This window comes from Actinia tenebrosa, unplaced genomic scaffold (genome assembly GCF_029948245.1).
Source record: "Actinia tenebrosa isolate PJP-AT-01 unplaced genomic scaffold, QUT_ActTen_1.0 PGA_scaffold2__45_contigs__length_23673736, whole genome shotgun sequence".
In the NCBI taxonomy this organism is placed as follows: Eukaryota; Metazoa; Cnidaria; class Anthozoa; order Actiniaria; family Actiniidae; genus Actinia; species Actinia tenebrosa.
In genome coordinates, this window is record NW_028292579.1 from 17,082,632 (window position 1) to 17,110,018 (window position 27,387).

Genomic DNA, 27,387 nt, shown 5'->3' on the forward strand with positions numbered 1-27,387 from the left:
AAGACTTACAGAGAAGCAAAAACAATTAAATTTAATATTTCAAGGGTTATTATAAGATTCTGAACGTTTCTTACCGTTTAAATAGTGCTTTTCTTTTCTATTTTACAACTTCTCACCTTCGCCATGTTTTTCTCGCTGATGTGTTGACCGAATGGGCTGATGGGGCAGGTGCGTTAGTGCAACACAGGAAACCCAATTAAATATTTTGTTTACAGTGTAAATGAAAATCTGTTTATGTAAGTGTCTAGCTCTTCTAGCGCTTTTGCCTTAAGATGTACAAGATGTGAATAGCGCTATCCGACGGATAATTCTTATCTAGTTGATAACAGCATTTTAATATCCACTGGACAAAGTTGCTAGTGCTATCCACCCTTCATGCAACTGTGCCCTGCAGGAGAATATTTAAAGAGACACAAGTTTCAAAGTAAATTTGTGTTTTCGAATCAGAAAACCTAAAAGACATTCTAATACTTGAAAAAATATTTGCTCTAGAAACCTTTCTTCCTTAATTGTTCCTCTTGTGAGATCTTTCGTAGAGCAGTATCAATTCGTTAGTAGAACAGTCTAGACTTTTTTAAAGAGATCACTTAAATCAGTGACTCTATCGATTCCTCGGGTTGCCAAAACCAACGCAAGTTTACGAGTACAACTGGCCATTCGCAATTTCGCACGGCATTTGCGAATTCGTTCTTTATACCGTAAATTCGTGTTTTAGAAATATCGGAAGAGCTTACTTACAAAATAAATAAAATAAATTATAGAACAAATTAATTAGTTTGAAGGACCATTGGAAAATAAAAGAGCAGAAAAAATATCCAAGATTAAAGATGGAAAGAGTGAGATCTGAGAAGAGGGAATTAGTAAACACGTAGCAACCTTTACTGTAACATTGTGTACCACATCACAGGTAGGTAAGAGGGTTTGTAGAGGGATGTCACACGTAGCAACCTTTCTTGTAACACTGCACACCACATCACAGGTAGGTAACAGGGTTTGTAGAGGGATGTCACACATAGCAACCTTAACTGTAACATTGCGAACTACATCACAGGTAGGTAACAGGGTTTGTAGAGGGATGTCACACGTAGCAACCTTTCCTGTAACATTGCGCATCACATCACAGGTAGGTAAAAGGGTTTGTAGAGGGATGTCACACATAGCAACCTTTCCTGTAACATTACACATCACATCACAGGTAGGTAACAGGGTTTGTAGAGGGGTGTCACATGTAGCAACCTTAACTATAACATTGCACATCACATCACAGGTAGGTAACAGTGTTTGTAGAGGGATGTCACATGTAGCAACCTTAACTGTAACATTACACATCACATCACAGGTAGGTAACAGGGTTTGTAGAGGGATGTCACATGTAGCAACCTTAACTGTAACATTGCACATCACATCACAGGTAGGTAACAGTGTTTGTAGAGGGATGTCACACGTAGCAACCTTTCCTGTAACATTGCGGACCACATCACAGGTACGTAAAAGGGTTTGTAGAGGGATTATCAAAACTTCCAATAATTTTAAAATTCAAATATTTCATTTATTCCATTTTTTTTGTGACTCTGCGTGCCTTTCCGCCATGTACATGTATTCGCCTCCTTGCGCGAAATCCTTCATGGACTAACGTAAATATTTAGTTTAAGCTTCCACCATAAACAAACTTGTGTCCATTTGGATCTTTTATTTTACATTCATTTCTACTGGCTTTCTCCATGTTTGGTTTTTGATGTAGGTACATGTTTTTGCTCATCAAGACATCGTTCAGAAAGGTTCTTTTCTTGTCAGTTCATGCTATAGTCGATGCTAGTAAATATATATATAGCGTTCTGTACTCGATTGTCCTCAGTTTGGCTCATGTATAAAGTCTTATCAACTTGTCTGCTCCAGCACTGAATATCCAGGGTTCATGAGGGTGAAACATGCAATCCAAAACACCTGGAAGACGAAGAAAAGTGATTATCGAATGGCCTGGTTTCATATGCACACAGTTAGGAATGCTAAAAATGGCTAGTGCACTCGATGGTGCACTCAATGGTGAATACTTGGATGAAAACAACTAGTAGAGATGGAGATATCATCTTCTTTCTTTTATATTCTTTTACGATTATTCATTGTAACTGGGGTGCCTAACACTTTAATTAGTTTATACTATTTCAGGCATCCCAGCAACATGACTCTTTTCTTTCTCTAATAGATTGTAAATTAATTTGATTTTAACTTCGTTGCGAATAAACTATTAATAAGCTTGGCGTGTGCCCTATGTGTCATTTAGGCGCGATGAGGATAGGTACAGGTCAGACTGACCGTGTATTTGATTGCATGGAGAATAAATTTTCGTGCAATGTGATCAATCGTATTGCCGCGAACGTTTCAGTCCTACGAAAACTGCTCTAGCAGACCATCTTATGGTATTGGAGCATTATCGTACCCAAAAGCTTCGCAGCTTTCTTAAGAAAGATCAATTTTTGCTGTGAAGGGTCTGGATACGAGTAAGGTACTGGAGTCAATGGAGGTTTTCAAGCAAGAAGGTCAAGCATTTGTTACTTACCAAGGTCTGATGTCACTTTATGACCTCTGAGGATCTTGACTGGAACAATCAGTGGATTTTGCATCAAGTCACTGGAAAATGATGAAAAATATATTGAGCTATTCAAATCAGAAGTATATTGAAAACGGTATTCATTCCCCTTTGCAAAGCCCAGTGAGAGAAGATCATAAGGAACTGATCAAGTGTGGAAATAAGAAAGTGTAGTTGTGGAAGTGGACATTTATATCCCAAGCTTCATGTGAAAAAATAATCGCCGAGCTTATACTCACTCGTAAGGGTTTTTATCTACGTTTCATCAATTAAATACATTATGAGATCCCAGAGGTGCGTTTATAATCGGGGGGAGAAGGGGGGCTTATAACTGGATTGATATTTGCATTAGCAGCCTGAGAGTTCTTCCTATTGACTGGAATGATATTTGTGTTATTTGCAAACTAGTGGGCTAATAATCAAGAGGGCCTATAATCAAGGAGGCCTATAATTGAGAGGGCTTATAATCGGGAGGGCTTATAATCAAGAGGGCTTATAATCGAGAGGGCTTATAATCGATAGGGCTTATAATCGGGAGGGCCTATAATCGGGAGGGCCTATAATCGGGAGGGCCTATGATTGAGAGGGCTCATAATCAAGAGGGCTTATAATCGAGAGAGCTTATAATTGAGAGGGCCTATAATCGGGAAGGGAGTTACAGCTGGGATTGTTTTGTAATACTCCAATTTCGAGTTCTCTTTGCTCAGCCATAGTCTCGGTTGTGTGTTATAATATTCAGCTATTCGACCAAAACCCATTGCATTTTAATCAACTCGTATTGTTCTGTAAAAGAACACATTTGTACACAATCGAGGCTAAGACTGAGCAAAGGCGAACTCAAAATAGGAGTATCATTTGTCTTACTTGTAGACCATGCCATGACATACGATAACAGTGCCGTCATCACTGGCTGATGCAAATAATGGATAGTGTTGATGGAATGCAACTTGGCGTAAGGCCTTCTTGTGGCTCCTGAAAAGATAAAAGACAATAAAATAAACACATAATATGCATGCTGCAACTAACTATAGGTAATTTATTTTACTTAGAAGTGGTTGCCTAATTCTCCCGATCCAGGGGGTCATGTACCCCCTCAGACTGTCAGTTCTCCATATTATGCATATTTAAAAAGCTACAAAAAAACAGAGAGAAGTTGAAACAGACTTGGAGATCCTGAGGATCGAACCGTTGACCTCTGGCTTTGAAGCCTGCAAAGCGGCGTTATTACTGTTTATCTGCATATTTTTCAAATTTGATTTTCTGCAATGGTGGAGTGATGGTAGAACCAAACATACATAAGCATGACAAATTACAAAGTCACTAACATTAATTTCACCAATGGTTTAACATTCCCAGCTCATCATGAGTCTGGAGTGGTACAGTGATACGATTCTACAGTTCTGACGATTACCTCAATGTCTTGTATGGCTTGGTGGACAGATCCATATCAAACCAACAGAGTCGCTTGTCATAACTACCAACGATTACATTATCACCTGCAACAAAAGATTTGAGGTTTAAAAATATTTCTTTTTTTCCCCGTATCTTACATTTAAACAAAAAATATGTACTTATTTGAAAACGCAAAGAGTTTAAAAACAGCACACAAGTTTCTTCAATGCCCCCTTCACCTTTGAAAGTAAGACAAGTGAAGAGAGACAAGACCAATGGCATTCTATTCCTGTCCAAGAAAGAGAGCACGAAGATTTCATCTCAATACTTCTTGCATCTTGCACAATTTGAGCAAAAGGGGTGTGGCTTGTCACTTCCTTCACCACCCCCCCCCCCCCTCCCCGAACCTGTCCCTGATGGGGCCCATGTATAAAGAGTTAGAAGGTGTACCTTTGAACACCTCAGTGTCCCTATCAGTGCTTATTATGCTTTATAAAATAACTGTTATTAATCTCTCGTTCTGATTGGTTGAAAGCGCATGCTTTATGAGAGCACACAGCATGTGCGGGCACTTTCAGTTGTGTCATTCCTATCTAAAATAACAGTTATTGTAATTTGTATTCCATAAAAGAAATAAAAAACTTGCTGTTCTGTGTGCATTTATAAAGCACTTGGGGATTGGCAGAACACTAGAGAGTGTTGAGAAGAAATCCGCTACATGTCGTGCTTCTTCTAACACTTCTCTCGTGTTCTGCCAACCGCCGCATGCCTTATGACAGCACACAGCACATGCGTGCATTTTCTATTTCTTCATTTAACTTATTCTCACCTTTTGGATGCACTGCCATACTTGATATCCATTTTACATTGGACATAAGCTTCTTGGCCAATTCTTGTTTTGTTAGATTATAAACTCTGATATATTTTTGAGTCTGAAGAAATAGATGGCTCGTTAAGAATTTTATGAAACAATAATGGGTTTCAGGGAGCATAACAGAAGGGGTGGGGTGAACACCTGAACACCTTCTCCTCTTTCGTTTTAAAATTTAGGTTCCAAATTGAGTTTGTTTTTTTAAAGGAAAAAACAAAAATCATAGAGAAATTGTCTGCATTGACGAATGTAATAGTCAACAGATGGAATACTTACAGCAACAAAAAGGAATGGTTTGTTTGGATGGAAAGACACTCGCTGAACAAGGCCTTTTGCTTTTTTGAATGGACACTAAAAACAATAGATAAATGAATAAATTACTGATATCAAAGAAAAACGTTAATTTATCACAATAAGCTGCATGAACCAACCTGACTTCTTCTCTTAGAAAGTTGATGAATAAAAACAGATTTATTGCCACCTGAGAAGAGCAAAAATAATATGCTAAGATAATATAAGAAGATAATATTTTAATGGTCATTAGCTGAAGAACCCTTTCTCCAACAGGAGATCATCGAAAGAATCCCTGCAAACAATGCAAAAACAAACCTTGAGGCAAAACAGTAGCAAAGTAGTCTCCCTTTGAATGCCATGTAATCTGTGAAACAGCCTGAAGGAAAGAATGATTAAATAATGACTAGTGGTTACTAGTTGGGACTGTGTTGATGTGTTGAATACAACAAGTGAATAAGAATGACTAGTGGTTACTAGTTGGGACTGTGTTGGTATGTTGAATACAACAAGTGAATAAGAATGACTAGTGGTTACTAGTTGGGACTGTGTTGGCGTGTTGAATACAACAAGTGAATAAGAATGACTAGTGGTTACTAGTTGGGACTGTGTTGGTGTGTTGAATACAACAAGTGAATAAGAATGACTAGTGGTTACTAGTTGGGACTGTGTTGGTATGTTGAATACAACAAGTGAATAAGAATGACTAGTGGTTACTAGTTGGGACTGGGTTGGTGTGTTGAATACAACAAGTGAATAAGAATGACTAGTGGTTACTAGTTGGGACTGTGTTGATGTGTTGAATACAACAAGTGAATAAGTAACTACAATATACAGTACAGATGTTTTCAACATTATTCCTCCATCAAAGTAAATGAGAAAAATCAAAAAAGAGCTCAGATTTATCATTTTTCAAGCAATGAATGATGATAAAGCAGCACTGACAATCATACCTTGGAGTGTTTGATAATAAGCCTTATTCCACTTCTATACTCGTCTATACCAGCAACCCCCCACTCAACAGGAGATTCCGGACCTAAAACACAAGTATATTGGTTATAGTAGCTATAGTCCTGGGCCTGGTTGTACAATGGGTAGATGGCACTATCCGACAGATAAATATTATCCAGTGGGTAAATTTATTGGATAACAGCATCAATTTATTCACTGGATAAGGAATTATCCATCAAATAGTGCTATCCACCCTTCGTACAACAGCGCCCTGCAGTTCAGTGGAAGAGAAGTAATGTTTTTCCATTTCAGACCATATGAGATTTTTTGTTCGAGCTGTACCCATATTCATGTTTCTTCTCATGTGCAACCGTTAAACAAAGAAATGATTCTCTAGGGAATGAATGACACATGGTTTGAGATAGGAAAACATTGTTGAATGGATACGAAAGGTGGTAAAGTTTTGATCTATGGTGAATGAAGCTGTGAGTTCTTACCATCCTCAAGAGGTGTAAACGATTCAATCATATCATCTGTTGCTGTACATAGCAGTCTGTCACCAAGACCAGGGTTTAGTATGACTGCTTGATCATTTCTAAGATAAAATATATCCACTGTCAAGTCGAGGGCTATTTAAACAGTACAGTTTTTCCTCACAACCTTTTGTATATTTAACCAATAAATTTTTTTCCTGGTTGTTCCCTCCATCTAGGGAGATTACAATAATTGCAATCTTTCCTCACAACTGTGATGTGCAAAATACTAATGCCAAGTTTTAGCTTCCCTTTACAATCATAAGCAAGTTGTATGGTCCATTTAAATAAAAAAACATTGTGTCATCAGTTGTGAGGAAAAATTGTACTGTATAAATCAGCCTTTACACATGAAGTTAAAAGAACTGTATTCTCTCCCAACAAAAACTCACATTTACAATTAGGCATCATTACCCTCTTCAGACAACTCTATGATTGACCTTTTTACAAAATAGCAAAAGACTAGATTGAATTTCAAACCTAGCCATTCATTCTTTGTACATTTTGACAGTACATAGCTTCAGGTTTGCCTTCACCTTTTTCTTGTACCTCCTGCTCAACCCCTTTTGCCGTTGCTTGGTATTCTTACAGTTATCAGCCAAAGGCCGTTATTTTAAGCCCTTATTACAGGTGGTGGACTTTGGAAGAGTTGTCATGGCAATCTCCATGAGAGTGCTGAGTGACCAGAATGTTGAGTCCCCACATGCCGACATTCAACCCATACCTATTCATTGGTTGTATCTTGTTTGTATTTTAAAAATCAATTCATTCTTACACTGCAGCTGCTAGTAGAGTACACTGTGGATTTGGATTCCAAACAAGACTCTGAACAGCATGCTCCATGGGTATGGTCTTCAGACATCTTCCAGTACAAACTTCCCAACATTTCACTGTCTTGTCATCACTGCCAGATGCCAGCCACTGTCCTGTTGGGTCCACAGAGATACACCTCACCATCCCATTGTGTCCTTTGAAAACCTTAGCAAGGTAAAAAATTATATCCATGTGTTACAATAGCTACTGCTACTACTTAAATTAACAGCTGCTCATTGGTCAATGTCTGACCAGAATAGAAACCTGTCCTGTCAAATGTTTGCCTTTTCGGTCATTTTGATCAGTATTGTTGAGCCAGAAACAAGGTATGACTGAGCTAAAACTAATTTGGCTGGTTATCATGACTGGCAACTGATCAGCTGTTATTCTAAGCCCTGTACTGCATACTATGACTATGCAAGTTACAAAGTCAACCACAGATATTATGATTTTGTCTTCCATCATTGACTATAAAACTCAAACTCATAATTTATTGTGGAATTGTAAATTCTATTGACAGAAGCAAAAAATCCATAATTTTTGCTTCCTTTAAGGGTGCTTTAGTTTTAAACCTGGGTGTAAACCTTGACTTAAATTTGGAAAACTAATCTGTGCCTTTTAATTTCATTTCTTCGGCTTGGGGGTAATGTTTTCCCATTTCAGGTTAATGTGTTCATGTGAGCTCAAGGTTCATACACAACATCTTGACCAGCTTGTACTTACGATAGATTCTGTTGTTGGGAATGGTTGTAAATCCTTTGGTTTTGGTAGCTTAGGTAATAAATCATCTGGGTTTACTTGAACCTAGAAAAAAATCATTGAACAAAATCATTAAACCAAACTGAACCATAATCTTCATTCTTGATCACAAGTTCTTCTATCAGCACAGTCTTATAATCTTAAATCTTATGGTCATCGCTCCTTCTCTGTAGCTGCTCCTGAACTCTGGAACTCACTGCCAATATCTCTCCGAAATGTATCATGTATAATTTTATTTTGTTGTTGTTTTTGTTGTTTGTAATTATAATCCTTTTTACTAGCACTTAGAACAGATTTGTATTTGCGCTTTATAAATAAATATTATCATTATTATCATTTATATTACTATTATTATTATTAAATAAATCAGTTGAATGATGACTGAGCAGTGCATCCATGGTAGATGTAGAGATGTAGATCAGGTTAGAGTGGCAAGGGGGTCACTCACTGCCTGCCGAAAAAAACTTTACTAAACCTGTTGTTATGGTATGCCTATGCACATGTATTGGTGGGGAAATTGCACATTGCCTCCTCCTGTCTGAACGAGACCTAGCTACACTCCTGTCAGGGTACTGATAGGCATACTTTATAAACATGATTGACAGGCTGTAACAGTGAAACAGATCCACAATTTTTCTATTTATCATAGAGTAACCCCACAGCATCCATGTTGTGGAGCAGAAACAGCGCAATGTTTTTTCGCTTGACAAGAGTTTTTTTTGTAAAAAAAACAAAATTTATGATGTTTTGCCCCGAGCTGACATGATAAGTGAAACAGGAACTCAGTGCAATTCATTATACCTTTTGTTATAAACAGGGTACCCCTTTCAGAATCCCAGGGGAACACCCCTACCCAAATTCTGGCAAAGTACCCCCCCGGGCTTGCCACATACATGTATACAAAAGGTTTTGATTTATCAAATAGACATTGCCAAAAAAGATTTCTGCTTGGCAAATTAAATAATAATGAATCAAAAACAAGAGTCATTGTGTGTTCATCTACTCTCTTGGGGAGTTTCCATGTTTAACGTAACTACTGACAAAAATGACAACCACAGAAAAAGAATTGTTATTTTCCTTACCCTCATTCTCCTCTGCCTGGGACACAAGTACAAGTCAAGACATCTTTCAAATCTTTCTTGGATAAAGTTGTTGTATGCAGGCACAAGACGAAGACTGGAATATCTGAAAGAGATATCAGAAGAAATAACAGTGATGATAATGATAAAAATAATGATGATGATAAGCACCCAACATCAACATCTGCTGACACTAGAACCATGTGAATAGGAGATGGAGCAGTGGCAGTGTACTCAGAAGGAAAAAAAAAATGAAACAGATGAGCCATGAACATCTGAGCATTTTGAAGTGTTACACTCTTAAGATAACACGGAGGACAAGGACAAAGTACTTACTTTTTTGGAAGGAAATTTTGTGGTCTGTCTTCAGGATCCATGTCTTCCCATTCTGCAACCTAAACAAATAAAATATTTTCAAAATGTTTTCCCTCTTCTACAGTACAGGCCAGAAGTTTTCATGGTCCCCAAATGCAGGAAATGGACGCGCTCTGCGCATGGGCTCCGCATGTACGTGTGTGCTTAATTTATGCACAAAGTGTGGACCCCGTTGTACGCCTGGAATATTCTTGTGTAATACAGTTTTTTGTTCCGGCTAACAAACCATAGAAACGTTGCTAATCAAAGGAATATCGTTGTTGCAAATAATAAGTATTTAATTGAGAGCCAAGACTGTTGTGTGTGACCCTCTTAAAAAAACTGAACAGAAATTACTGCCTTTGTAATTACATCTATGAATGTTTAAAATTCATGCAGCTTTGATAACCACTTTAAATTGAAGTCCTGTCTCTCCACACTTTTTATATCATTACTAACAAATATCAGAAGGACATAAGAGAATCACTGAGGACGTAATGAAACTCTAGCAGAGACCATCCTAACCACATCTCATAAATTCATAACTCATTGTAAAGTGCCTTTGATCATATCCATATGGAACAAGGGTGCGACATAAACCATACAGTAAATCATAAACAAGACATTAAGGGTGATTAGCTCTAGTGCACTTATCTACACATACCTCTTCTTCTGTAGGTAGATATTCTGGGGGTGGATTGTAAGACTCTTCATGTCCTGTTAAGTGTGGATAAGACATTTTGAGGCATAATACGTAAGGAATAATCCCTATAAATATCTTTATTCTTTTCCAGTCTATCCTAAAATTCAAGAATTCCAATTTAATGCACCAGCAGGCATAAGGCTAAATTCAGCCAAGCGCACACATGGGAAAACCAATTGTTAAATGACAAATAAAATTGAAAAATAATGGGATAAAATAGAGGAGCTGTTTATCCACCTAAAGTCAGTCTGGAGAGGGAAAAATGCCCAAAGTCTTGAAATGGACCTCAGCTTAAAGGCTTCAGTCTGTATATTTATGAAATCACGCAAAGTTTTTCCCTATCTGGACCTCTTGGCTAGTACATTATTTAAATGACCTCTATATCTAAAACAGTGTAAGATTATGAATTAACAGTCTTACCAGGAAGCTTCATTTTTGGGGCTGGAATATGTACAGTATGTCTCCTCCTTGTCTAAAAAAAATACAGTAAATGAGATATAAAAAATCCAGAATTGCCTTATTTTACAATATGTATGACATCACAGCCTGTTTATAAGAGGGACAGAGTGGTCAAGAACAATAAGAATTTAAACTAATGAAAAATAGAAAAATGTGTGCTCTCATAAAGCACGCGTTTCCAACCAATCAGTACGAGAGATTTTATAAATTTAATTTGTTATTTTTTCAGTTATTTCATAAATTTAATTTGCAAATATATTGATAGTTTTTCTTTCTTTCTTTTTTATGGTTTTCAAAATTTTTTCGAGCCATGTTAATGTTTTGTGTTTGATCTATAACATATAAGGTACTTGGTCACTAATATTCCTTTAATTTTAAAATAAAAAAAATACATTTTCAAACAGTTTTTTTTCCTTTTGTTGAAGTTTTCCCCCCTCTTGGTTGGAGATCTGAAATGAGCTAAGTCATAAATGGAATTTCTGTGCTTTAGTGTTTTCTGCCTAAAATATGAAAAATTACAATTCTAACTCAAAGATCATGCTTTATATTTCCATCTTAAATGAAACTACATTATTTGGCTGTAAATATATGACATTTTGCAGCATGCTACGCAGTCTTAAAATGTACATAAGTTACCTCATCATCATCCTTATCCCATAACAGATAATATTTCGGTTTATCTTCTTCTGTTTTCTTGGGTTTGATCCAGCCATTTCTGATTGCTCTCACTATTTTCATTACCTTTAAAGCAAAGTATACAAAAATTATCATTCAAACTCAACCTGAAAAACTTGGATTGCTGTCTGTGGTCAGCAACAGGCAACCCAAAAGGTCTGTGGAAAGTGTGTTTATTTGAAACAATTTTATTGGGTGGATGAATGGATGGATAGATGGGTAGATTACTGGATGGATGGATGGATGAATGGATGGGTGGATGGATGGGTAGGTGGGTAGATTTCTGGATTGATGAATGGATGGATGGGTGGATGGGTGGGTGGGTAAATTTCTGGATGGATGGATGGGTGGATGGATGGGTAGGTGGGTAGATTTCTGGATGGATGGATGGGTGGATGGATGGATGGATGGATGGAAGGATGGATGGATGGATGGATGGGTGGGTGGGTGGGTGGATAGGTGGGTAGATTACTGGATGGATGGATGGGTGGATAGATGGATGGACGGACGAATGGATGGATGGGTGAGTAGATTAATGGGTGGATGGTTGGATGCACGGATAGATGGATGGGTAGATAGTTGGATAGGTAGATTAATGGGTGCAAACCTAGGAAAATGCTAAGAGAATTATTTTACAGTGTCCTTTTTGCAAATCCATCAGAAATTTAACAGAACTAGATAAATGAAGGTGTGCACAACAATTGTTAACAAGGGTTTTGGCACTCACTCTTTTGTGTTCCCATTTTGAAGGTACAAATCTAGATTTTGGCTCAGGAGCATTTGATAATGGATGGATCATCTTGTCTCCAGTGAAGAAGTCTACATAAGGCTAAAGATGAAACACATGTTAGAATAACCATTATATAAACTAAACATTATTGATGTGGTGAAAAAAAATATATGCATTTCAACCAGGATTCAAATATCCAAAGGGCAGCAACAGGCTCTGGGTAGGTTTTGGCCTGGTTTTTGAGAAACATAGGGTTGGGGTCATTCCTTTTCATGCTTCCTGGAAATAGGAGTACAATATAAGGGCCAGGAAGGGTCTGGGTAGGCTTTGGCCCAGTTTCTCCTTGTTTGAGATAGAGTTGGAGTCTAGCAATACTCCTTTCATAGTACATGTAGGTGCAGAGTCAAGCAAGTCTCCCCTTGTGCAAGAACATTTTTTGCTTCCTGTAAAGAAGATTGAAATATCTAAGGGGTAGAAGGGTATGGGTCAGTTTTGGCCTAGTTTCTTCTTGTGAAATATGTTTGAAGAAGGTGCAGAGTCTACACTGTAGCATTCTTCCTGTTATGCAAGATATACATGCATATTCCCTGCAACTAAAAGGCAAAAGAAGGAAAATCATACTTACCTCATAAGGGTCATATCCTTGGTCAGGAAATTGTAAATTCTGTATTCTGTCTATGATAGCAAGGTCTTCATCAGAAAGCACCACTTCCTTCATGGTTGTTTTATCACGAACGGTTCTCCTGTGTCATAAAAAATGTATACGAACTTTAAAATAAGAGTAATAATAAAATGTACAGATATGACCTTGTCGATAAACCTCTCTCTACCAGGCAATTTTACTTATTGATTAACCTTTCTTAATTGTTTATTGGCCGTATTAAATTTTTGTTGCCAGTGTCACTTAATATCTCTCTTACTGTGTGGATACACTAACCAGGACCACTTGAATAAAACTGATCAATCAGGTAACAGTAAACTAGACAAAAATTGAACTGATAACAGCGTTAGCCAATCAGAATATCAAATTCTTACACTCTTATTCTAAAAAAAAATCTACCACTCCTGGGTGGATGGCTTAATGCCTAACAGGCATTGCGACCCAATTAATAAGGCAGCCAGTGGATCGAATTAGATTGAATGTTAAGTTGCAATATGATTGGTTATAATGATACTAGTTTGTAAAGTGTTCCGAGTTGAAGTATCTGCACAGTAATACGACCATGTGAAAAAAATAATAGACTGCAAGCAGTGCCACTCCAGAATCACAGACAAGCAGAGGTTGGAGCCGAGTAGGCAGGGAAAGTGGAGAGGAAAAGTAAAGGAATGCTTCCAATTTCTTTTTTAGTACCCAAACTTGGCCACTAAGATATTTTTACTTCTTCTGTAGGTTCTACTTAGCCCCCTCACTTCCATCATATTTAGCAATTATTCGCCAAAGGCGAAGTGAATAACGGGGAGTATTTACCAAGTCACAAGTCTTCAAGCAGCAAGGTAAGTATTCTCCATATTTACTGAGCCTGAGGCAAATAATTATTTTAGCATATACCAACTTGTGTACAGAGAACTTATTTTTATATACAATAATTCAATAAAAACAAACAAACAGAAACTTTTAGTTTGTGTGACAAATTCACGCAAAACTTTTAGCAAAACTTTTAGGCCATAATACTTCAATGCCTTTTTTTAGTATTGATAGGAATGGCATTTACTTTCATTTTTTAAATTTCCTTATCAGAAATTGTAGCAAAACAATTGCCAGCAGATGCCATTTTGTTGCTGGCTCAATATTCCAAGATTCAGAGGTGAATATCGTACAATATTTACCTCCAATTAACCAATGAGCGTGCACGTTTTTAAGAAGTACACAAGTTGGTATATGCTAAATTGTAGTATACTTCTGTTAGTACCAGATACACTAGTTATGATTACAAGATTCCCAATTAATTACTTACCAATAATTAGGGTCATCCATCTTGGACAAGAATTCATCAAGCTAAACACATGATAATCATGTTTCATTATTTTTATCTAGAGAATACCAATGTTTTGGCTTCAAGATTTTTTTGGCAAGCTCTTCATGTACAAATGCAAAAGTGCAGTAGAGTGCAAACCATATTAATGTGAAATAATTACACAAAAACTAAACACATGCATTTCCTTTGTTTCTGTTTTTTTTCTCAATTGCTTGTTGCTTGAGGCTTTTGGTGCGACAACAATATTTGAAATAAGTGTATACATACACTTTATGACATACATGTATACCCCAACATATCCCATCAGGCATCTGTATTTTTTAGTTCAGACATTTGTTCGTTCACGATTGTGGCACAAGAAAGCACTGCATAACTGTTCCATACTATTCAAAATAACAAGGTGACAATGGGAAGAAACCATGGAATACTTATGATTTCAAAAGCAGTTTTACTGCATTCTGATTGATACTATTTCCAATGGTGTTTGATAAAAACTGTCATGTTATTCATTCAGTATTCATGCTGCAAATGCTTACAATGTAAAACAAACTGCTTACCTCATCAGCTGTTGCAGGTTTCAATATCTTCTTGCCGTCCAGGCTGTACCCAATATGAGGATACTCATTGTACCATTCAATTGGAATATTACCAACTGTATTCCTTGCATCCTAAAGCATTACAGATATTACATTACGAACATTTTAAAGAAATCGTGGATCAATCGCACACTAGGTCAAAAATTATTGCTGATCATTGTGGATCAATATTTACCCAAGCTAAGTATTTTCCACTGAGTTTCAGTGTGAGGGGTGGCGGGGGTAGACTCTGCCATGGTTTCCATGGTTACCTCCTTGAGGGCCTTGGGCTAGTGAGGTCATTCCTTCTCGTTGGCCCCAACCCCAAGCTCATCTATTTGTGATGAATTTTAATTCTGGCTTAATGTTACTGGTGTAAAAATGTTATGGGACAAGAGCCAATCCTGGGTGGACATTGTCCTATGTAGTCTGCATGTATACAGTCAGTTCAATAAACGTTGTCGTTGACCGGCTTAAGCCTATGCAACTGGACCGAAAGGAATATGGGTAAAAATCACTTAAGCGGTTAAATATTCGTTCTTAATCGTTCTGAATTAATTGTTCTCGCTAGTAATAAGATAATAATGGGGAGAAATAATCCATCAAATGCAAGTCTTTGGGGTTAGGGAAAGAAAAACAAAGTAGTTGTGATTCAGTTCACAATTTCGAAAATATGAAGGCATTAAAAAAACCTCTCCTTCAACACTTCCCGCTCGCCTAAGAAGGTTTGTGCTGTAAACCAGGCATAACTAGTCAGATAAAATTATGGAGTCAACTCGGCTTCAATGATTGCTACCCAGAGTTCCTTTCGGTCCAGTCGCGTAGGCTTGAGTCAGTCAATGACAACATTTTTTGAATTGACTGCATTATATTACCTCTTCATCAGAAGTCTCAGCATCCTCTTCTGTAATATTACTGGAAACTTTGGATTTGTTTTGTGCATTCTTTGCTTTAACTACATCTGTTTTGTTATTATTTTCTTGGTTCTTTGTCTCTTCTTCACCTAACTCTTTCTCATCTTCACTTTCTTCCTCATCTTCCTCTTCCTCATCATCATCCTCATCAACATCATCATCTTCACTTTCTTCATCATCCTATTAGCAGAAATTATGTAAATGCAATAAGTTAAATAAGGAGGTTCTCAATCTTTATTATTCAATGATAAGAATTACATTGTCTACATGGTTAATTAATAAACTGTCTCCATACATGTACTCATTAGAGAACTTAAGATTTTCAAAATCTTTGACAGCAATGCCAACCAGAATTGTAAATAATTTCTTTTAGTATTTTATTTTTTATCATTCCATTCAAAACCGAGTCAGTAGAGTCAACTCATGCACAGGGAAGACAGACTTTGAATGCACAAAACCCCCAAGTGAAGATATTTACACTTCTGGTTGATGATGCTGTCATAGATTTTGCAAATCTTACACTGTAACTACTGAAACCAGGCCTAGAGCTACTTATTCAGTGAGAACCAATCAAAATGTAGAATGAAAACTATACATTCCAACTTTGGGTAGTAGAGCCAATCAGAAACCAGCATATCCTTTAATATCCTTTAATGCTGGTTATCTAGTTGTTTACATGAAACAGCAGAAAATAAACTAGTTTCACAAAGCTTTTTACAGTGATTCAATTTATCCACAAGTTCCTGCTGTTTTATTCAGAAACACCGACACAGTCCACGCTAGTGCTCTACTAGTTATCATGTAACATCAGGGTCAAATTACCATTCTTGTACAGCCCAGGTTTTTCATTAGCTCCACTACCCAAAATTGAAATACATTGATTTTATTCTACATTTTGAGGGGTTAGCTACGTAAGTGGCTCCGCTTATAATAGTTGCACTGTTCCCAAAATACAAACAAACTGGAAAACTGTTTAGAAAATAAATGCAAGTCATTATCTATTTTCCTTCCAAATAACAACCCTGCACAAAGTATAAGAATTCGAAATCACCTAATCTCGAACTCCTTTTACGATAATGGAAAGCCTTAAGTTTAAAAAAAAAAAACGAGACATAATAAGAATTGACTTACAGAATCTGGGACATCTTCTTCATCTTCGGAAGAGCTTTCCTCGTCTTCTAGGTCAGAGTAGTAGCTCTCCTCGCTATCAGATGAATCCTCATCATTAACTTGTCCTTCATCAGCTGTTTTGTTTTTGTTGTCTTTGATTTTGAACAAATCTAAAGATTTCTTTCAGGTAACAAGATATAGATCAGTACCTCTACTAGTCAGAACACTAGCTGCACTTCTACTAGGATGAATATTTTAGCGAAAGAACTTAAAATAATTTTAAGGAACTTTATTCCAACTTACTTCAGTTTCTTGATGTAGTTTTTTGTCGTCCTCGTTCAAGACTCGTTTCGGCATTTTAACACGATAAATGAAGACCAAAAGCAATTTTTAGAACATATACATGGAATATCGTATACTATGTATCTTATATGTCCTAAAGTTTTTAAATTAAGCTAAAAAATCCAGAGAAAATACAAGAATAACGAAGAAAACCAAAGAAAATATGGTCACGTTGATCCGCCATGTGCAATCGCTTGACCTAGTACTCTTGGCCGTGCTTATTAGGTAACCCGCTGATCGCTGTAATCGAGGGCTCATATTATGCAAAATGAAATAAAGAACTGGACAAAATGGGATAAAAATATAGGTGAAATGACGACAAGAAAGTTTTTATTATCATATAACATGAATCATTACTGTCTTATTAAATAAAAACCTCATTAGCACGTGCTTATAAAAATGTAAAAACGTGTAATTAACTGGAAATTGGCCGTTCCAATTAAATTTTTTAGTCAAAACGTTTCATCACTGTGTGATCAATGGTCGCAATGTTAATATATTCATTCAGCTCCTAACTGTGGATCAGTCTGTCATATATTCAGTAGTTCAGATTGAACTTTTACTTCATTCCCATGCATCTTTGCGCGCCCATGCGCGTTAATTCGGATTAGGAAATAAACAGAAATGAAAGGGAGTCCAGTTCTGGACTAACATTTACATTTACATTTACCAAATTACAAGCACGCCCTCTCTCCGAGGCTTAAGTGCTCGGGTAGGTCAGGATCAAAGTTAGTGGTCTAATCTACACTAACTTTGATCCTGACCTACCCGAGCACTATTTAATGGTCATGATATGAAGTCTGATTTGTTGATACCAAGGTTTTTTTTACCTTACGCATAGATCTAATCAGGTCTAGCGTCTTTCCATTTATTATTGCATCCACCCAATCACCAAGCATTGCTGCCTTGCCGGCAAACAAGGAAAAAGACAGGATTTTTCTGAAATGGGAACACAATACGTTCGAGTGGCTGAGGTCGTATGTCGCATGTCGCATGTCGCTTGCATTAGCTAGCGTAAAAGTAAGGATTTCAAATCGAATACGATTTGCGCACTTACTTACAAACACAACAACGATTTAACTGAGAAATTATTTATTAAAGGGCAACTTACCCCCCAAAATGACCCATTTTTAAGAGAAAGTACATCAATTGAGAAACACAAAAATTTAATTTTTAGAGGGGATAGAGCATCCGTGTTCCTAAAAAAATAATTTCAAAACATCGCATATATCGCTCTGGTGGCCGCCATCTTTGAGCCCGCGATAAATTACCGCATTCAGGTGTGACGTCACAACGTCAACGTGTGTTTGGATATGTAGAGTTTTTCTGTAAGCATGAGAGTTTGAAGTGGCTTTTTCGACAAAATGGTTAATTGTTGCGTGCCTGAATGCACTAACTATTCGACAAAAACAAAAGATGTTAGCTATCACAAGATTCCTAAAGATTTACAAATTCAGAAAGCTTGGATTTCTCGTCTAAGACGAGCAAATCTGCCGCCATTGAAGAATTGCTATGTATGTAGCGAGCACTTCGAGGATGGTTGCTTCGAATCCGACCTTATGGAGCAACTAACAGGCGAAAAAAGAAAAAGGAGGTTAAAGGCTGATGCAATTCCAAGTATTTTTAACTTTTCAACCATCCCTAGTAAAAGAAGAGCTACGACAGAAAACCGTATAAGACGACAACGACAAAAAGAGGTAGGTGATTTGTAGTTTGTGTTCGCACGTGCACTGCTAGATTGTCAGTGTAATATGTAAGTCTTATATATATATTAGAGCTATTTCGTGACTGGTCTGTGACTGTGCTCAGACCAAACCAATGCATTAAATTCTTAATACTAAGTTTACCGCTGCGGGTTTAGTTATGATGAATTGCGGATGAATAAGTTATACGCTCTTTCATATGGAGTCAATGAAAGTCCTATAAACAATTAAAGCTTGAGTGTCGTCTCAACTATCGGAATCAGTGAGAACCCCAGTAACTGCCATTCATTGTTATTTGTATTTGTTCTATAAATGATTATGTTTACTTCTTTTTCCCCATAAGACATTGGATAACCTACTGACTCCAACTACACATGCACTTGATGAAATGGTTGAAGAATCTGATATGGAGGTTTCCTTCGATGAAACACCTTCCAACAAAAGGGACTTTGGAGTCCAGTGCTGTCTGGATGAAAAGCTTTCAATACGAAAAAGCACCTCAACCCAAACAGAAAATGTGGATGTTAGTGTTGAGACTTCTGATGCCTGCATTCAAGTAGAAGGAAATTCAACATTTGAGCAATTGAACAGTATCCTGCATGACCATCCATACAGCTATACTGCTCCCTCTGTACCCATGAGTGTGTCACCACAAAAGTCTTGCAAGAATGATGTATCACCACAGAAATCTGCAAAGTCCTGTGGGTCTTTTCCTTTGTCAGATGAAGAAGTGAATCTTTTTTCAAGTGATGAAGAGGATGAATACATTATCTCATCACAAGAAACAAATTCTTCAACAGACAAAGAGTCTGAACCTGAGTATCACTTTGACACCTACATCAAAGAGCCAAAGTATTTGGTATTTGCAGCATGCCTAGGTGAACTGTTCAGGTTTTGTATCAACTGTGGTTCCATCGTAACTGACACCAACATTACCTGCACAGGAAGCATGGTAACGGTTAAAACCATATGTATGAAAGGTCACAACTGCTTGTGGAATTCCCAGCCTCTCATCAATCGTGCACCGGTAGGAAACCTTCTAATCTGCTCATCTATTTTGTTCACTGGTAACACTTTTACAAGAATCCAAAACTTTGCCTCATGTCTTGGGTTACGATTTATCAGTGAAAAAGTTTTTTACCAAAATCAGAATAGGTATCTATTTCCTGTAATAAATGATACCTGGGAAAGAGAAAGAAGAGCCGTTTTACAAGAACTGTCAAGTAAGCCTCTTATATACTTGAATGGGGATGGATGGTGTGACAGCCCTGGCCATAATGCCAAGTATGGTACATACACATTTATGGACAATGACTCAGGGAAGATAGTTTCCTTCTCTGTGGTTCAGGTCACAGAAACAACATCTTCAAATGCTATGGAGAAAGAAGGTTTCATTAGGAGTCTTGGTAGTCTTGAGGATGAGGACGATATTAACATCAAGAGGATAACTACTGACAGACATACCTCAATCACTAGCACCATGGAAAAAGATTACAGCCACATCAAACACCAATATGACGTGTGGCATTTGTCAAAATCTGTTGTGAAGAAACTCAACAAGAAGGCCAAGTTGAAAAAAAGTGCTGACCTTTCACATTGGATCCAGTCGGTCTCAAACCATCTGTGGTGGTGTGCAGCAACATGCAATGGTAGTGTGCAGCTGTTGAGAGAGAAGTGGGTCTCTATCTTGCATCATGTGACAAACAAGCATTCTTGGAGAGATGCAGAGATCTTCAAAAAATGTGACCATCCTCGACTAACCCGGAGAGAAGCTCGTAAAAAGTGCTGGCTAAAACCAGGATCTGCAGCTCATGTAGCCCTTGAAGAAGTGGTCCTTCAACCAAAACTGCTGAAGGACTTGGCAAAGCTCACTGACTTCTGTCACACAGGTGGGCTTGAAGTATACCACTCCATGATCCTGAAGTACTGCCCAAAGAGAGAGCACTTCTCCTACAAGGGTATGGTTGCTAGAACACAACTGGCAGCCATTGACAACAACCACAACACAGGAAGGAACCAAGCTGTGATTCAAAAGCCGGGGACGAGGATGGGAGAGGCAAGATACCGCCCATGTTTCCCAAAAATGCACAAGCGTTGGGTAGTTAAGCCTGTGTTGGAAAAGAAAAGTTATTCTTTCCTTCCTGAGCTTCAAAAGAAAGTGCTGGGATTGTGTGATGGCTCAGAAGTTGACCTCCAGGAAATTGAAGAAGTAGACCTACCAGCAAACATTGCAAGTTTGCCTGCACCGGATAAACAGGAATTGATTCAGAAACACCGGTCCAGGTTTTCAAGATAATCTAAATTAGAATTAGCCTTTGTGTACCTGCAGGTCATATGACCCTCCACTGTTTGGTCCTTCTTCCCCTCCCTCAAGTCCCAATCCCCCTCTGCTTTGCAGGCTATCTTTGGACAGTCGTGTAAAATACTGGTAAAAGATATCCCTTAATGAAAAAAGCTCCCAGATATGGAAAGGTACACGACAGACCCAAGTATAAATGCTATATACAAAATATGTAATTTTTAAAAATGACAAGGGGACCTGATGAAACGGGCAGATAAGTATGCAGTACCTTTTAGATGTTCAAATGAAAATTTTATTAAAATATTATTTCCATTTAGGTAAGAATTGACTGTAAAAAAGAGGTCTTTTCTTTACCTATCTACACTACCTTATATATGGGAGTCTCCCCCAGTATGAATATATTAAAGAAAAATATCCAATTGAATGGTGACATTTGCTTCAGCATATTTAACTTTTTTGCTGCCAGGACTCGTATAACTGCAAATTTTGCTTGGTTGGCTAGTGATCGTGTTCACTAGTGCTTTGTACACTAGGTTCACTATTCAGCTGGGTATTTTGTTTAGTGTGTTTTTAATAATAAAATATGTAAAACATTCAAAAAATGTTTGTACCAACAAAAAGCTTTTTATATAAAAAAGAAATTTATATAACACACCTTTCCGTGTACTGCATCCTAAATGAATACATGATTCTTATGCATATTGGTCTCAGCTTTTTCTAGTCTATGTTTTTGTTTTCAATTATCTTGCAATTAAATATGCCAAAAAATTGCAATTCCAGGAATTTTTCCTGATAGAAAAAAATCCACTCTGTATAGTAACTGAAGTAAGGAATAAATAAAATGTATATATTCACTCCATGCAACATTATATCAAGCTAATCATTTGCATAATGAAAACCCTCAAACTGAAAGTCCTCCTCTAGTCCAGGAGGAGGGAAGTGTGCTCTGATGCACATGACAGCACAAGAGGGCAGAACAACCCGAACTTCCTTTCCAAGAACTCCCCAGCACCATCTTGCTAGTTGTCTATATGCAATGTGTCTGTACTGCTTCTGCTCTGGGCCTTCATAAGCATCTCTGTATTGCTGTTTGTACTGAGCCCATGCGGTTCGAAGAACATACTTATTGCCACAAACAGGTAAGAATCCAGGATGTTGAGTAATGCATGGTGGTGGTTCATCAGCATCTCCATCTTCAACAACAGACTGGCATGTTGCAACTACTTTTTGGATTTCTTGGCAACAAATGCATTCAGCTATTGTATCCATAATTTGGCAGCTACCACAGGTACACCTATTAACAAATAAAACAATCCTTAGTATTTTTGAACACTATCAATGATTGTCCCAAGTGAGAGTATATACACAAATTGTGACACAACTATATCCCTGAATCTGTGTCCTACAGTATATAACTTATTGACAACCAAGCGATGTTTAATTGTGACAGTTGGTTTTGCTTTTGGTTGCAAAGGTCGTGAGGCAGATTAAAATGCATAAATATACAGTGCAAGAAAGTGGTAAACACGACTGTAAAAAATGGATACGTAGTTGAGTTTTATCGTGATAAGAAAGAAGTAAAACTTACCAATCTGAATTTGTTAGTCGATTGTTCTCTTGTTCATCGTCTTCAATAATGTCACTGTCAGATCCTTCTCTGAACTCTTCATCTGAGGAGATTTCTATTTCTGGTTCGAACTGATATGGCCGTAAAACAAACTCGTCCGTTTCTAAAAATTCTTGAGCAAAATCGTCTCTCGAGCTGTCCGAGTCTTCGGAAAAAGAATTAGACTCTGACATGCCTTTAATTGAATGACCAGGCCGTATTTCGTTCGTAAAATATTGAGTAAAACGTCTCAGAAACAGGGGAAGAAGTCAACCAAACGCTCGTAAACAACTTGACGCCGTGAACTCTTATGACGTTGTGACGTCATTACCTGTTTTTCTGAGCCCGCGATAAAAGTGCAAGATGGCGGCCACCAGAGCGATATATGCGATGTTTTGAAATTATTTTTTTAGGAACACGGATGCTCTATCCCCTCTAAAAATTGAATTTTTGTGTTTCTCATTTGATGTACTTTCTCTTAAAAATGGGTCATTTTGGGGGGTAAGTTGCCCTTTAACTAGTAGAAAAGAACTATAAAAATCTTTTAGATCAAGACAGTTAATTCCAATACCAAATTACAAGCACGCCCTCTCTCCGAGGCTTAAGTGCTCGGGTAGGTCAGGATCAAAGTTAGTGGTCTAATCTACACTAACTTTGATCCTGACCTACCCGAGCACTATTTAATGGTCATGATATGAAGTCTGATTTGTTGATACCAAGGTTTTTTTTACCTTGCGCATAGATCTAATCAGGTCTAGCGTCTTTCCATTTATTATTGCATCCACCCAATCACCAAGCATTGCTGCCTTGCCGGCAAACAAGGAAAAAGACAGGATTTTTCTGAAATGGGAACACAATACGTTCGAGTGGCTGAGGTCGTATGTCGCATGTCGCATGTCGCATGTCGCTTGCGTTAGCTAGCGTAAAAGTAAGGATTTCAAATCGAATACGATTTGCGCACTTACTTACAAACACAACAACGATTTAACTGAGAAATTATTTATTAACTAGTAGAAAAGAACTATAAAAATCTTTTAGATCAAGACAGTTAATACCAATACACACTTTTAATTCAGTATTGCATCTTATCCTTACGAGAAAATGCACGACTTTACAAATGTACATGTTAAACTATTTCAACTTTGAGAGAGTTTGCTTTGATGTGAAAGACGAACAGTTCATGATTACGAAACGATCACACGTTTTTAATGGAGAATGTTTTGATAAATTTGCAGTATTCCTTGGAAGCGGAGTTTGAGCAACGACATCGTACAAGCCGTTTTTACTAACAAATTGCTTCTTATTGTTGTCGTCATTTCTTTTCCTCTTTCACATCGACAAACTAACATCAGCGCAAGCAAGAGCACAAGCGTAACAATCAAAGATGTTTTGACCCTTACGCGAAGTTAAAGTAACCCTGATAGTATGAACAAGTATTTTTTTATCATTTTCTTAATTAGATATCTAATGCAATTACCACTCCTGGATGGACGGCGTGATTGATAGATAAGTCGATAGGTAGATGTCATAGACATTTTCTGGAGATTGCCAACATGGTGCATTGTGGTCTTGCTTTAGTACAAACATCTTTATATGGAGTTGTTCTTACCAACGCTAGACAACAATGCACCCTGTTTATCGAACTAAAAAAGTCTTGTGAGCAATAGTTTGTTTTAGCAGTAGGGCCACCCTACCTGCACGTAAACAGGTATGTGCTTGTGCTTGAGTCCCACTGAAAGCTGACAAATTTATTAGACCTGAATATAAACTCACGAACTCAATTATCTTTACCATTACATGTTACAACTCGTGCAAATAAATCCTTGCAACTTATGAACAACACTCTCAATACATAAATAAGTAAATGAAGCAAACTGTTCTGAAAATTAGAATATAGAATCTAAAAATAAGAACAACATTCCAAAAACATTTAGAGTGCATGCACTAAACCCGTGAATAATATTTAGTACTAATTAGTAGTAATTCATACAGAATCCTTCGTTTCCTATTGCTTGATTATCACTATTTAGTACTAAAAATTAGTATTTGTTTCACGGGTTTAGTGCGAGCACTCTATTGTGAGTAAACAGTGGAAAAGAACGCCTTCTTAAAGATTAGAAAAAAGTAAAACAAGCAAATGATTATAACAGCATTTTTAACGGTTACTCAAAAATAGATATCGCATGCAAAGTGCGGGATCGAAATGCAGACAAACCTTGCAAAAGACTTTGATTCACATGAAAAAGACAGAGAATATCGTCGGAAAACCATAGTTCTTCCATGAATTAGAAACAAAACTATAAAACATTGTTGCAGCATGTGCGCATGTGCACTGGGCTTGGCTTGTCCGCATTTCGATCCCATGATGCACAACTGTGACGTCGTCCGCGGAATTGAAGACGCTATTCCCAACACAAATGAAACTGAGTTTGAATACAATCTATAAATCTTAACTATAACAAATATTCTTGATACGAATTTTTCTTTCGCTTTTATCCTTTTTTGTATCTTAAAATGTTAAAAATATTAGATTTTTAAAAATACTGATCTAAAGCACAATATATCGAATCGTTACGAAATCTTAATTCTATTTCGGCCATTTACGCGACTCAACTTTTGTTTGAATTTTGAGCGTAAATCATCTAAACATTGAAAATTATCTAGAAGTCCAAACTATTCGTAAGTCACCAAGAAATGATGCTTTTAGTTTAAGCAATTTTCTTTTTATGTTAAGTTAATGCCGCCATTGTGGAGGTACGTTTCCTTGGTTAATACCTCCAAGATGGCCACCATGCCAGGGCTTATGGCTTTTTCATTTGAATCTCTTTAGAATGTTTGCAAACCATGAATTCACTTACACTTACACAATCACTTTCATGGCAAGAAAAGAGCATTACGTTTGCAGTGATGTTTTCCGTCTTTTTCTAAGCGCTTACAGCTTTATTATTATAGTATTAAAATAAGCTTCTTCCTTCAACAGACAGAATTTCTTTTACGTAATGTTAAAAAGAATTCTTCATTAATAAAAGGAATCGAAAACTAATGGAAAACTAATAAAGCCTTAAAGAGGCTTAATCATCAACACCTTCATACATTTTGGACAATTTGTCGAATTTTGATCCCCATTGTTTTAGGAATTCGAACTCTTGTTCGTGTTCATCGTCCTCGTCTTCATCTTCTATCTCGCTCAAGTCGTCGACGTCTGAGTCATCTCCCTCGTATCGATAGATGTGGAGCTCGTCTACGGCCAGGTATACCTGAAGAGGACAGGGTGTTGGTCAAATACTGGTGCGAGTGTGGTACATTCTTACTATTTATGATGCCATAATGATCTTTATGCATTACATGCATGATCATCATCATCATCACCAACAGCAGCATCATCATCATAATAACCACAAATAGCATTATCATCACCAGCAAAACATTATCAACATCACCAGCATCTTCACCATTCATCACCACCACCAGCGTCATCATCACCATTATCATCATCGTCAACGTCACCATCACCATCATGGCATTAATATAATCACCACCAGCATTATCATCATCACCACCACCATCTTCAACATCATCATCACCACCAGCATCGTCATCACCACCACGATCATCAACATCATCACCAACATCATCATTGTCACCACCACCATTAACAACACCATCATCAATATTATCCAACTCAATCGTGCGACTAACTTATCATCAGCATCATCATCGTTATTGTCACCGTCATCTTCAAACCCCATCATAAATCACGTCAACAGGATTATCTTCAGCATCATCTTCAACATCAAAACTCATCACCAAACCGAATCATATTAGCAGCAATAGCTTCATTATCATTATCATATTCTAATAGTTTTTATTAGGTTTTCTTACCTCTCTGTTGGTAATAGTGACCCTTGTAGTAATAAAGTCACCAATATCATCACCCTCCACATACTTCGGTATCTTGGGCCCTGGTCTGCCCATCAATCCAAAAGCAGGACCACTAGATGCAGGAGGTGCTGCTCCCTGCAGCAACGGGGCACTCTCCGGCACATCCACATCTCCTTCAGTGATACGAGAATCTGGGTGCCGGGGTGGGATGGTAGTTTCGATGTAAGTGTATTTCATGAGTTTCGTGATGTCAAAGCCGAGGTTGTCTTCTTCCCCGCCGCCTTCTTCGTGGTAGAGTCGTACATTATCATGCACGTGTCCTTCCTCGTGGTCTGTGACGGGGACAGGAGCGATAACAGGACGTCGCTTGATCAATACAGCAGCTATGATGACTAGTACTGCTACAAGCACCACCAGGATCATTGCAACAACTGCTGGGTTCATCCATCGACTACCGGGACGAGTGCCTGTATTACAAGAAGGACAACAACAATGAGAAAATGCCAATGGAAGTTTCAGAAAAAAATGTATTAGTTAAGAAATCTAGTTTTTGCGATTCTTAGTGATTTATCAATGAGTTGGACTACTCGCAAGCAAGCAATATAAGTGTGAGCCAAAAGGTACCTTTCGACACCTTCCACGACGCAAGTGCCCAAAAACATTGTGCATGGCGTTACATAGTAGGATTATGTTGTGTGTCAATCGGACAACAACATTGTGTATGGCATTACATACCAGGATTAGGTTGTGTGACAATCGGACAACAACATTGTGTATGGC

General features: G+C 37.6%; 4 protein-coding genes and 1 long non-coding RNA gene across 5 annotated transcripts in view; 1 reads left to right on the forward strand and 4 right to left on the reverse strand.

Moving 5' to 3' along the window:
- Positions 1–125, reverse strand: part of LOC116295168 (uncharacterized) — a 37,397-nt gene extending 37,272 nt beyond the window's left edge. The window contains exon 1 of the long non-coding RNA XR_016120533.1: positions 75–125. This is a non-coding gene — a long non-coding RNA (uncharacterized LOC116295168). The remainder of the gene's footprint in view (positions 1–74) is intronic.
- Positions 126–1,527: 1,402 nt separating this feature from the next.
- Positions 1,528–17,291, reverse strand: LOC116305386 (ribosome biogenesis protein bop1-B). Its single transcript, XM_089034644.1, has 24 exons — positions 17,076–17,291; positions 16,794–16,952; positions 15,624–15,842; positions 14,731–14,841; positions 14,153–14,193; positions 12,823–12,940; positions 12,195–12,296; positions 11,429–11,533; positions 10,754–10,805; positions 10,295–10,347; positions 9,613–9,671; positions 9,280–9,382; positions 8,162–8,242; positions 7,401–7,603; positions 6,590–6,687; positions 6,095–6,177; positions 5,460–5,520; positions 5,282–5,331; positions 5,127–5,201; positions 4,809–4,911; positions 3,999–4,083; positions 3,452–3,559; positions 2,558–2,628; positions 1,528–1,944 (listed from the first exon to the last, which is right to left on the reverse strand). The coding sequence occupies exons 1-24, from the start codon at positions 17,127–17,129 to the stop codon at positions 1,862–1,864; spliced, it is 2,277 nt and encodes a 758-aa protein (XP_088890770.1). The 5' UTR covers positions 17,130–17,291; the 3' UTR covers positions 1,528–1,861.
- Positions 17,292–18,225: 934 nt separating this feature from the next.
- LOC148909449 (uncharacterized) lies at positions 18,226–21,818 on the forward strand. Its single transcript, XM_089034263.1, has 2 exons — positions 18,226–18,811; positions 19,161–21,818. Exons 1-2 carry the CDS (start codon positions 18,479–18,481, stop codon positions 21,111–21,113), a joined length of 2,286 nt encoding a protein of 761 aa, XP_088890389.1. The 5' UTR covers positions 18,226–18,478; the 3' UTR covers positions 21,114–21,818.
- On the reverse strand, positions 21,389–23,165 carry LOC148909450 (uncharacterized). The gene is made up of 2 exons (XM_089034264.1): positions 22,708–23,165; positions 21,389–22,413 (listed from the first exon to the last, which is right to left on the reverse strand). The coding sequence occupies exons 1-2, from the start codon at positions 22,917–22,919 to the stop codon at positions 21,996–21,998; spliced, it is 630 nt and encodes a 209-aa protein (XP_088890390.1). The 5' UTR covers positions 22,920–23,165; the 3' UTR covers positions 21,389–21,995.
- Positions 23,166–23,708: 543 nt separating this feature from the next.
- The window catches only part of LOC116305383 (protocadherin-like protein), a 30,715-nt gene continuing 27,036 nt past the window's right edge, over positions 23,709–27,387 (reverse strand). The window contains exons 19-20 of the mRNA XM_089034475.1: positions 26,608–27,074; positions 23,709–25,982 (exon numbers count right to left, since the gene is read on the reverse strand). Of these exons, the coding sequence (XP_088890601.1) occupies positions 25,797–25,982; positions 26,608–27,074 (653 nt within the window). The 3' untranslated portion in view covers positions 23,709–25,796. The remainder of the gene's footprint in view (positions 25,983–26,607; positions 27,075–27,387) is intronic.

Coding starts and splice junctions, on each gene's coding strand:
- LOC116305386 (XM_089034644.1), bottom strand. CDS start 17,129: ATGCCGAAACGAGTCTTGAACGAGGACGACAAAAAACTACATCAAGAA. Junction 10,806..11,428: donor GGGATAAGGATGATGATGAG/GTAACTTATGTA, acceptor TATTTTTTTTAG/ACAAGGAGGAGACATACTGT. Junction 9,672..10,294: donor ATCTACCTACAGAAGAAGAG/GTATGTGTAGAT, acceptor TTATTTGTTTAG/GTTGCAGAATGGGAAGACAT.
- LOC148909450 (XM_089034264.1), bottom strand. CDS start 22,919: ATGTCAGAGTCTAATTCTTTTTCCGAAGACTCGGACAGCTCGAGAGAC. Junction 22,414..22,707: donor CGACTAACAAATTCAGATTG/GTAAGTTTTACT, acceptor ATTTGTTAATAG/GTGTACCTGTGGTAGCTGCC.
- LOC148909449 (XM_089034263.1), top strand. CDS start 18,479: ATGGTTAATTGTTGCGTGCCTGAATGCACTAACTATTCGACAAAAACA. Junction 18,812..19,160: donor GACGACAACGACAAAAAGAG/GTAGGTGATTTG, acceptor TTTCCCCATAAG/ACATTGGATAACCTACTGAC.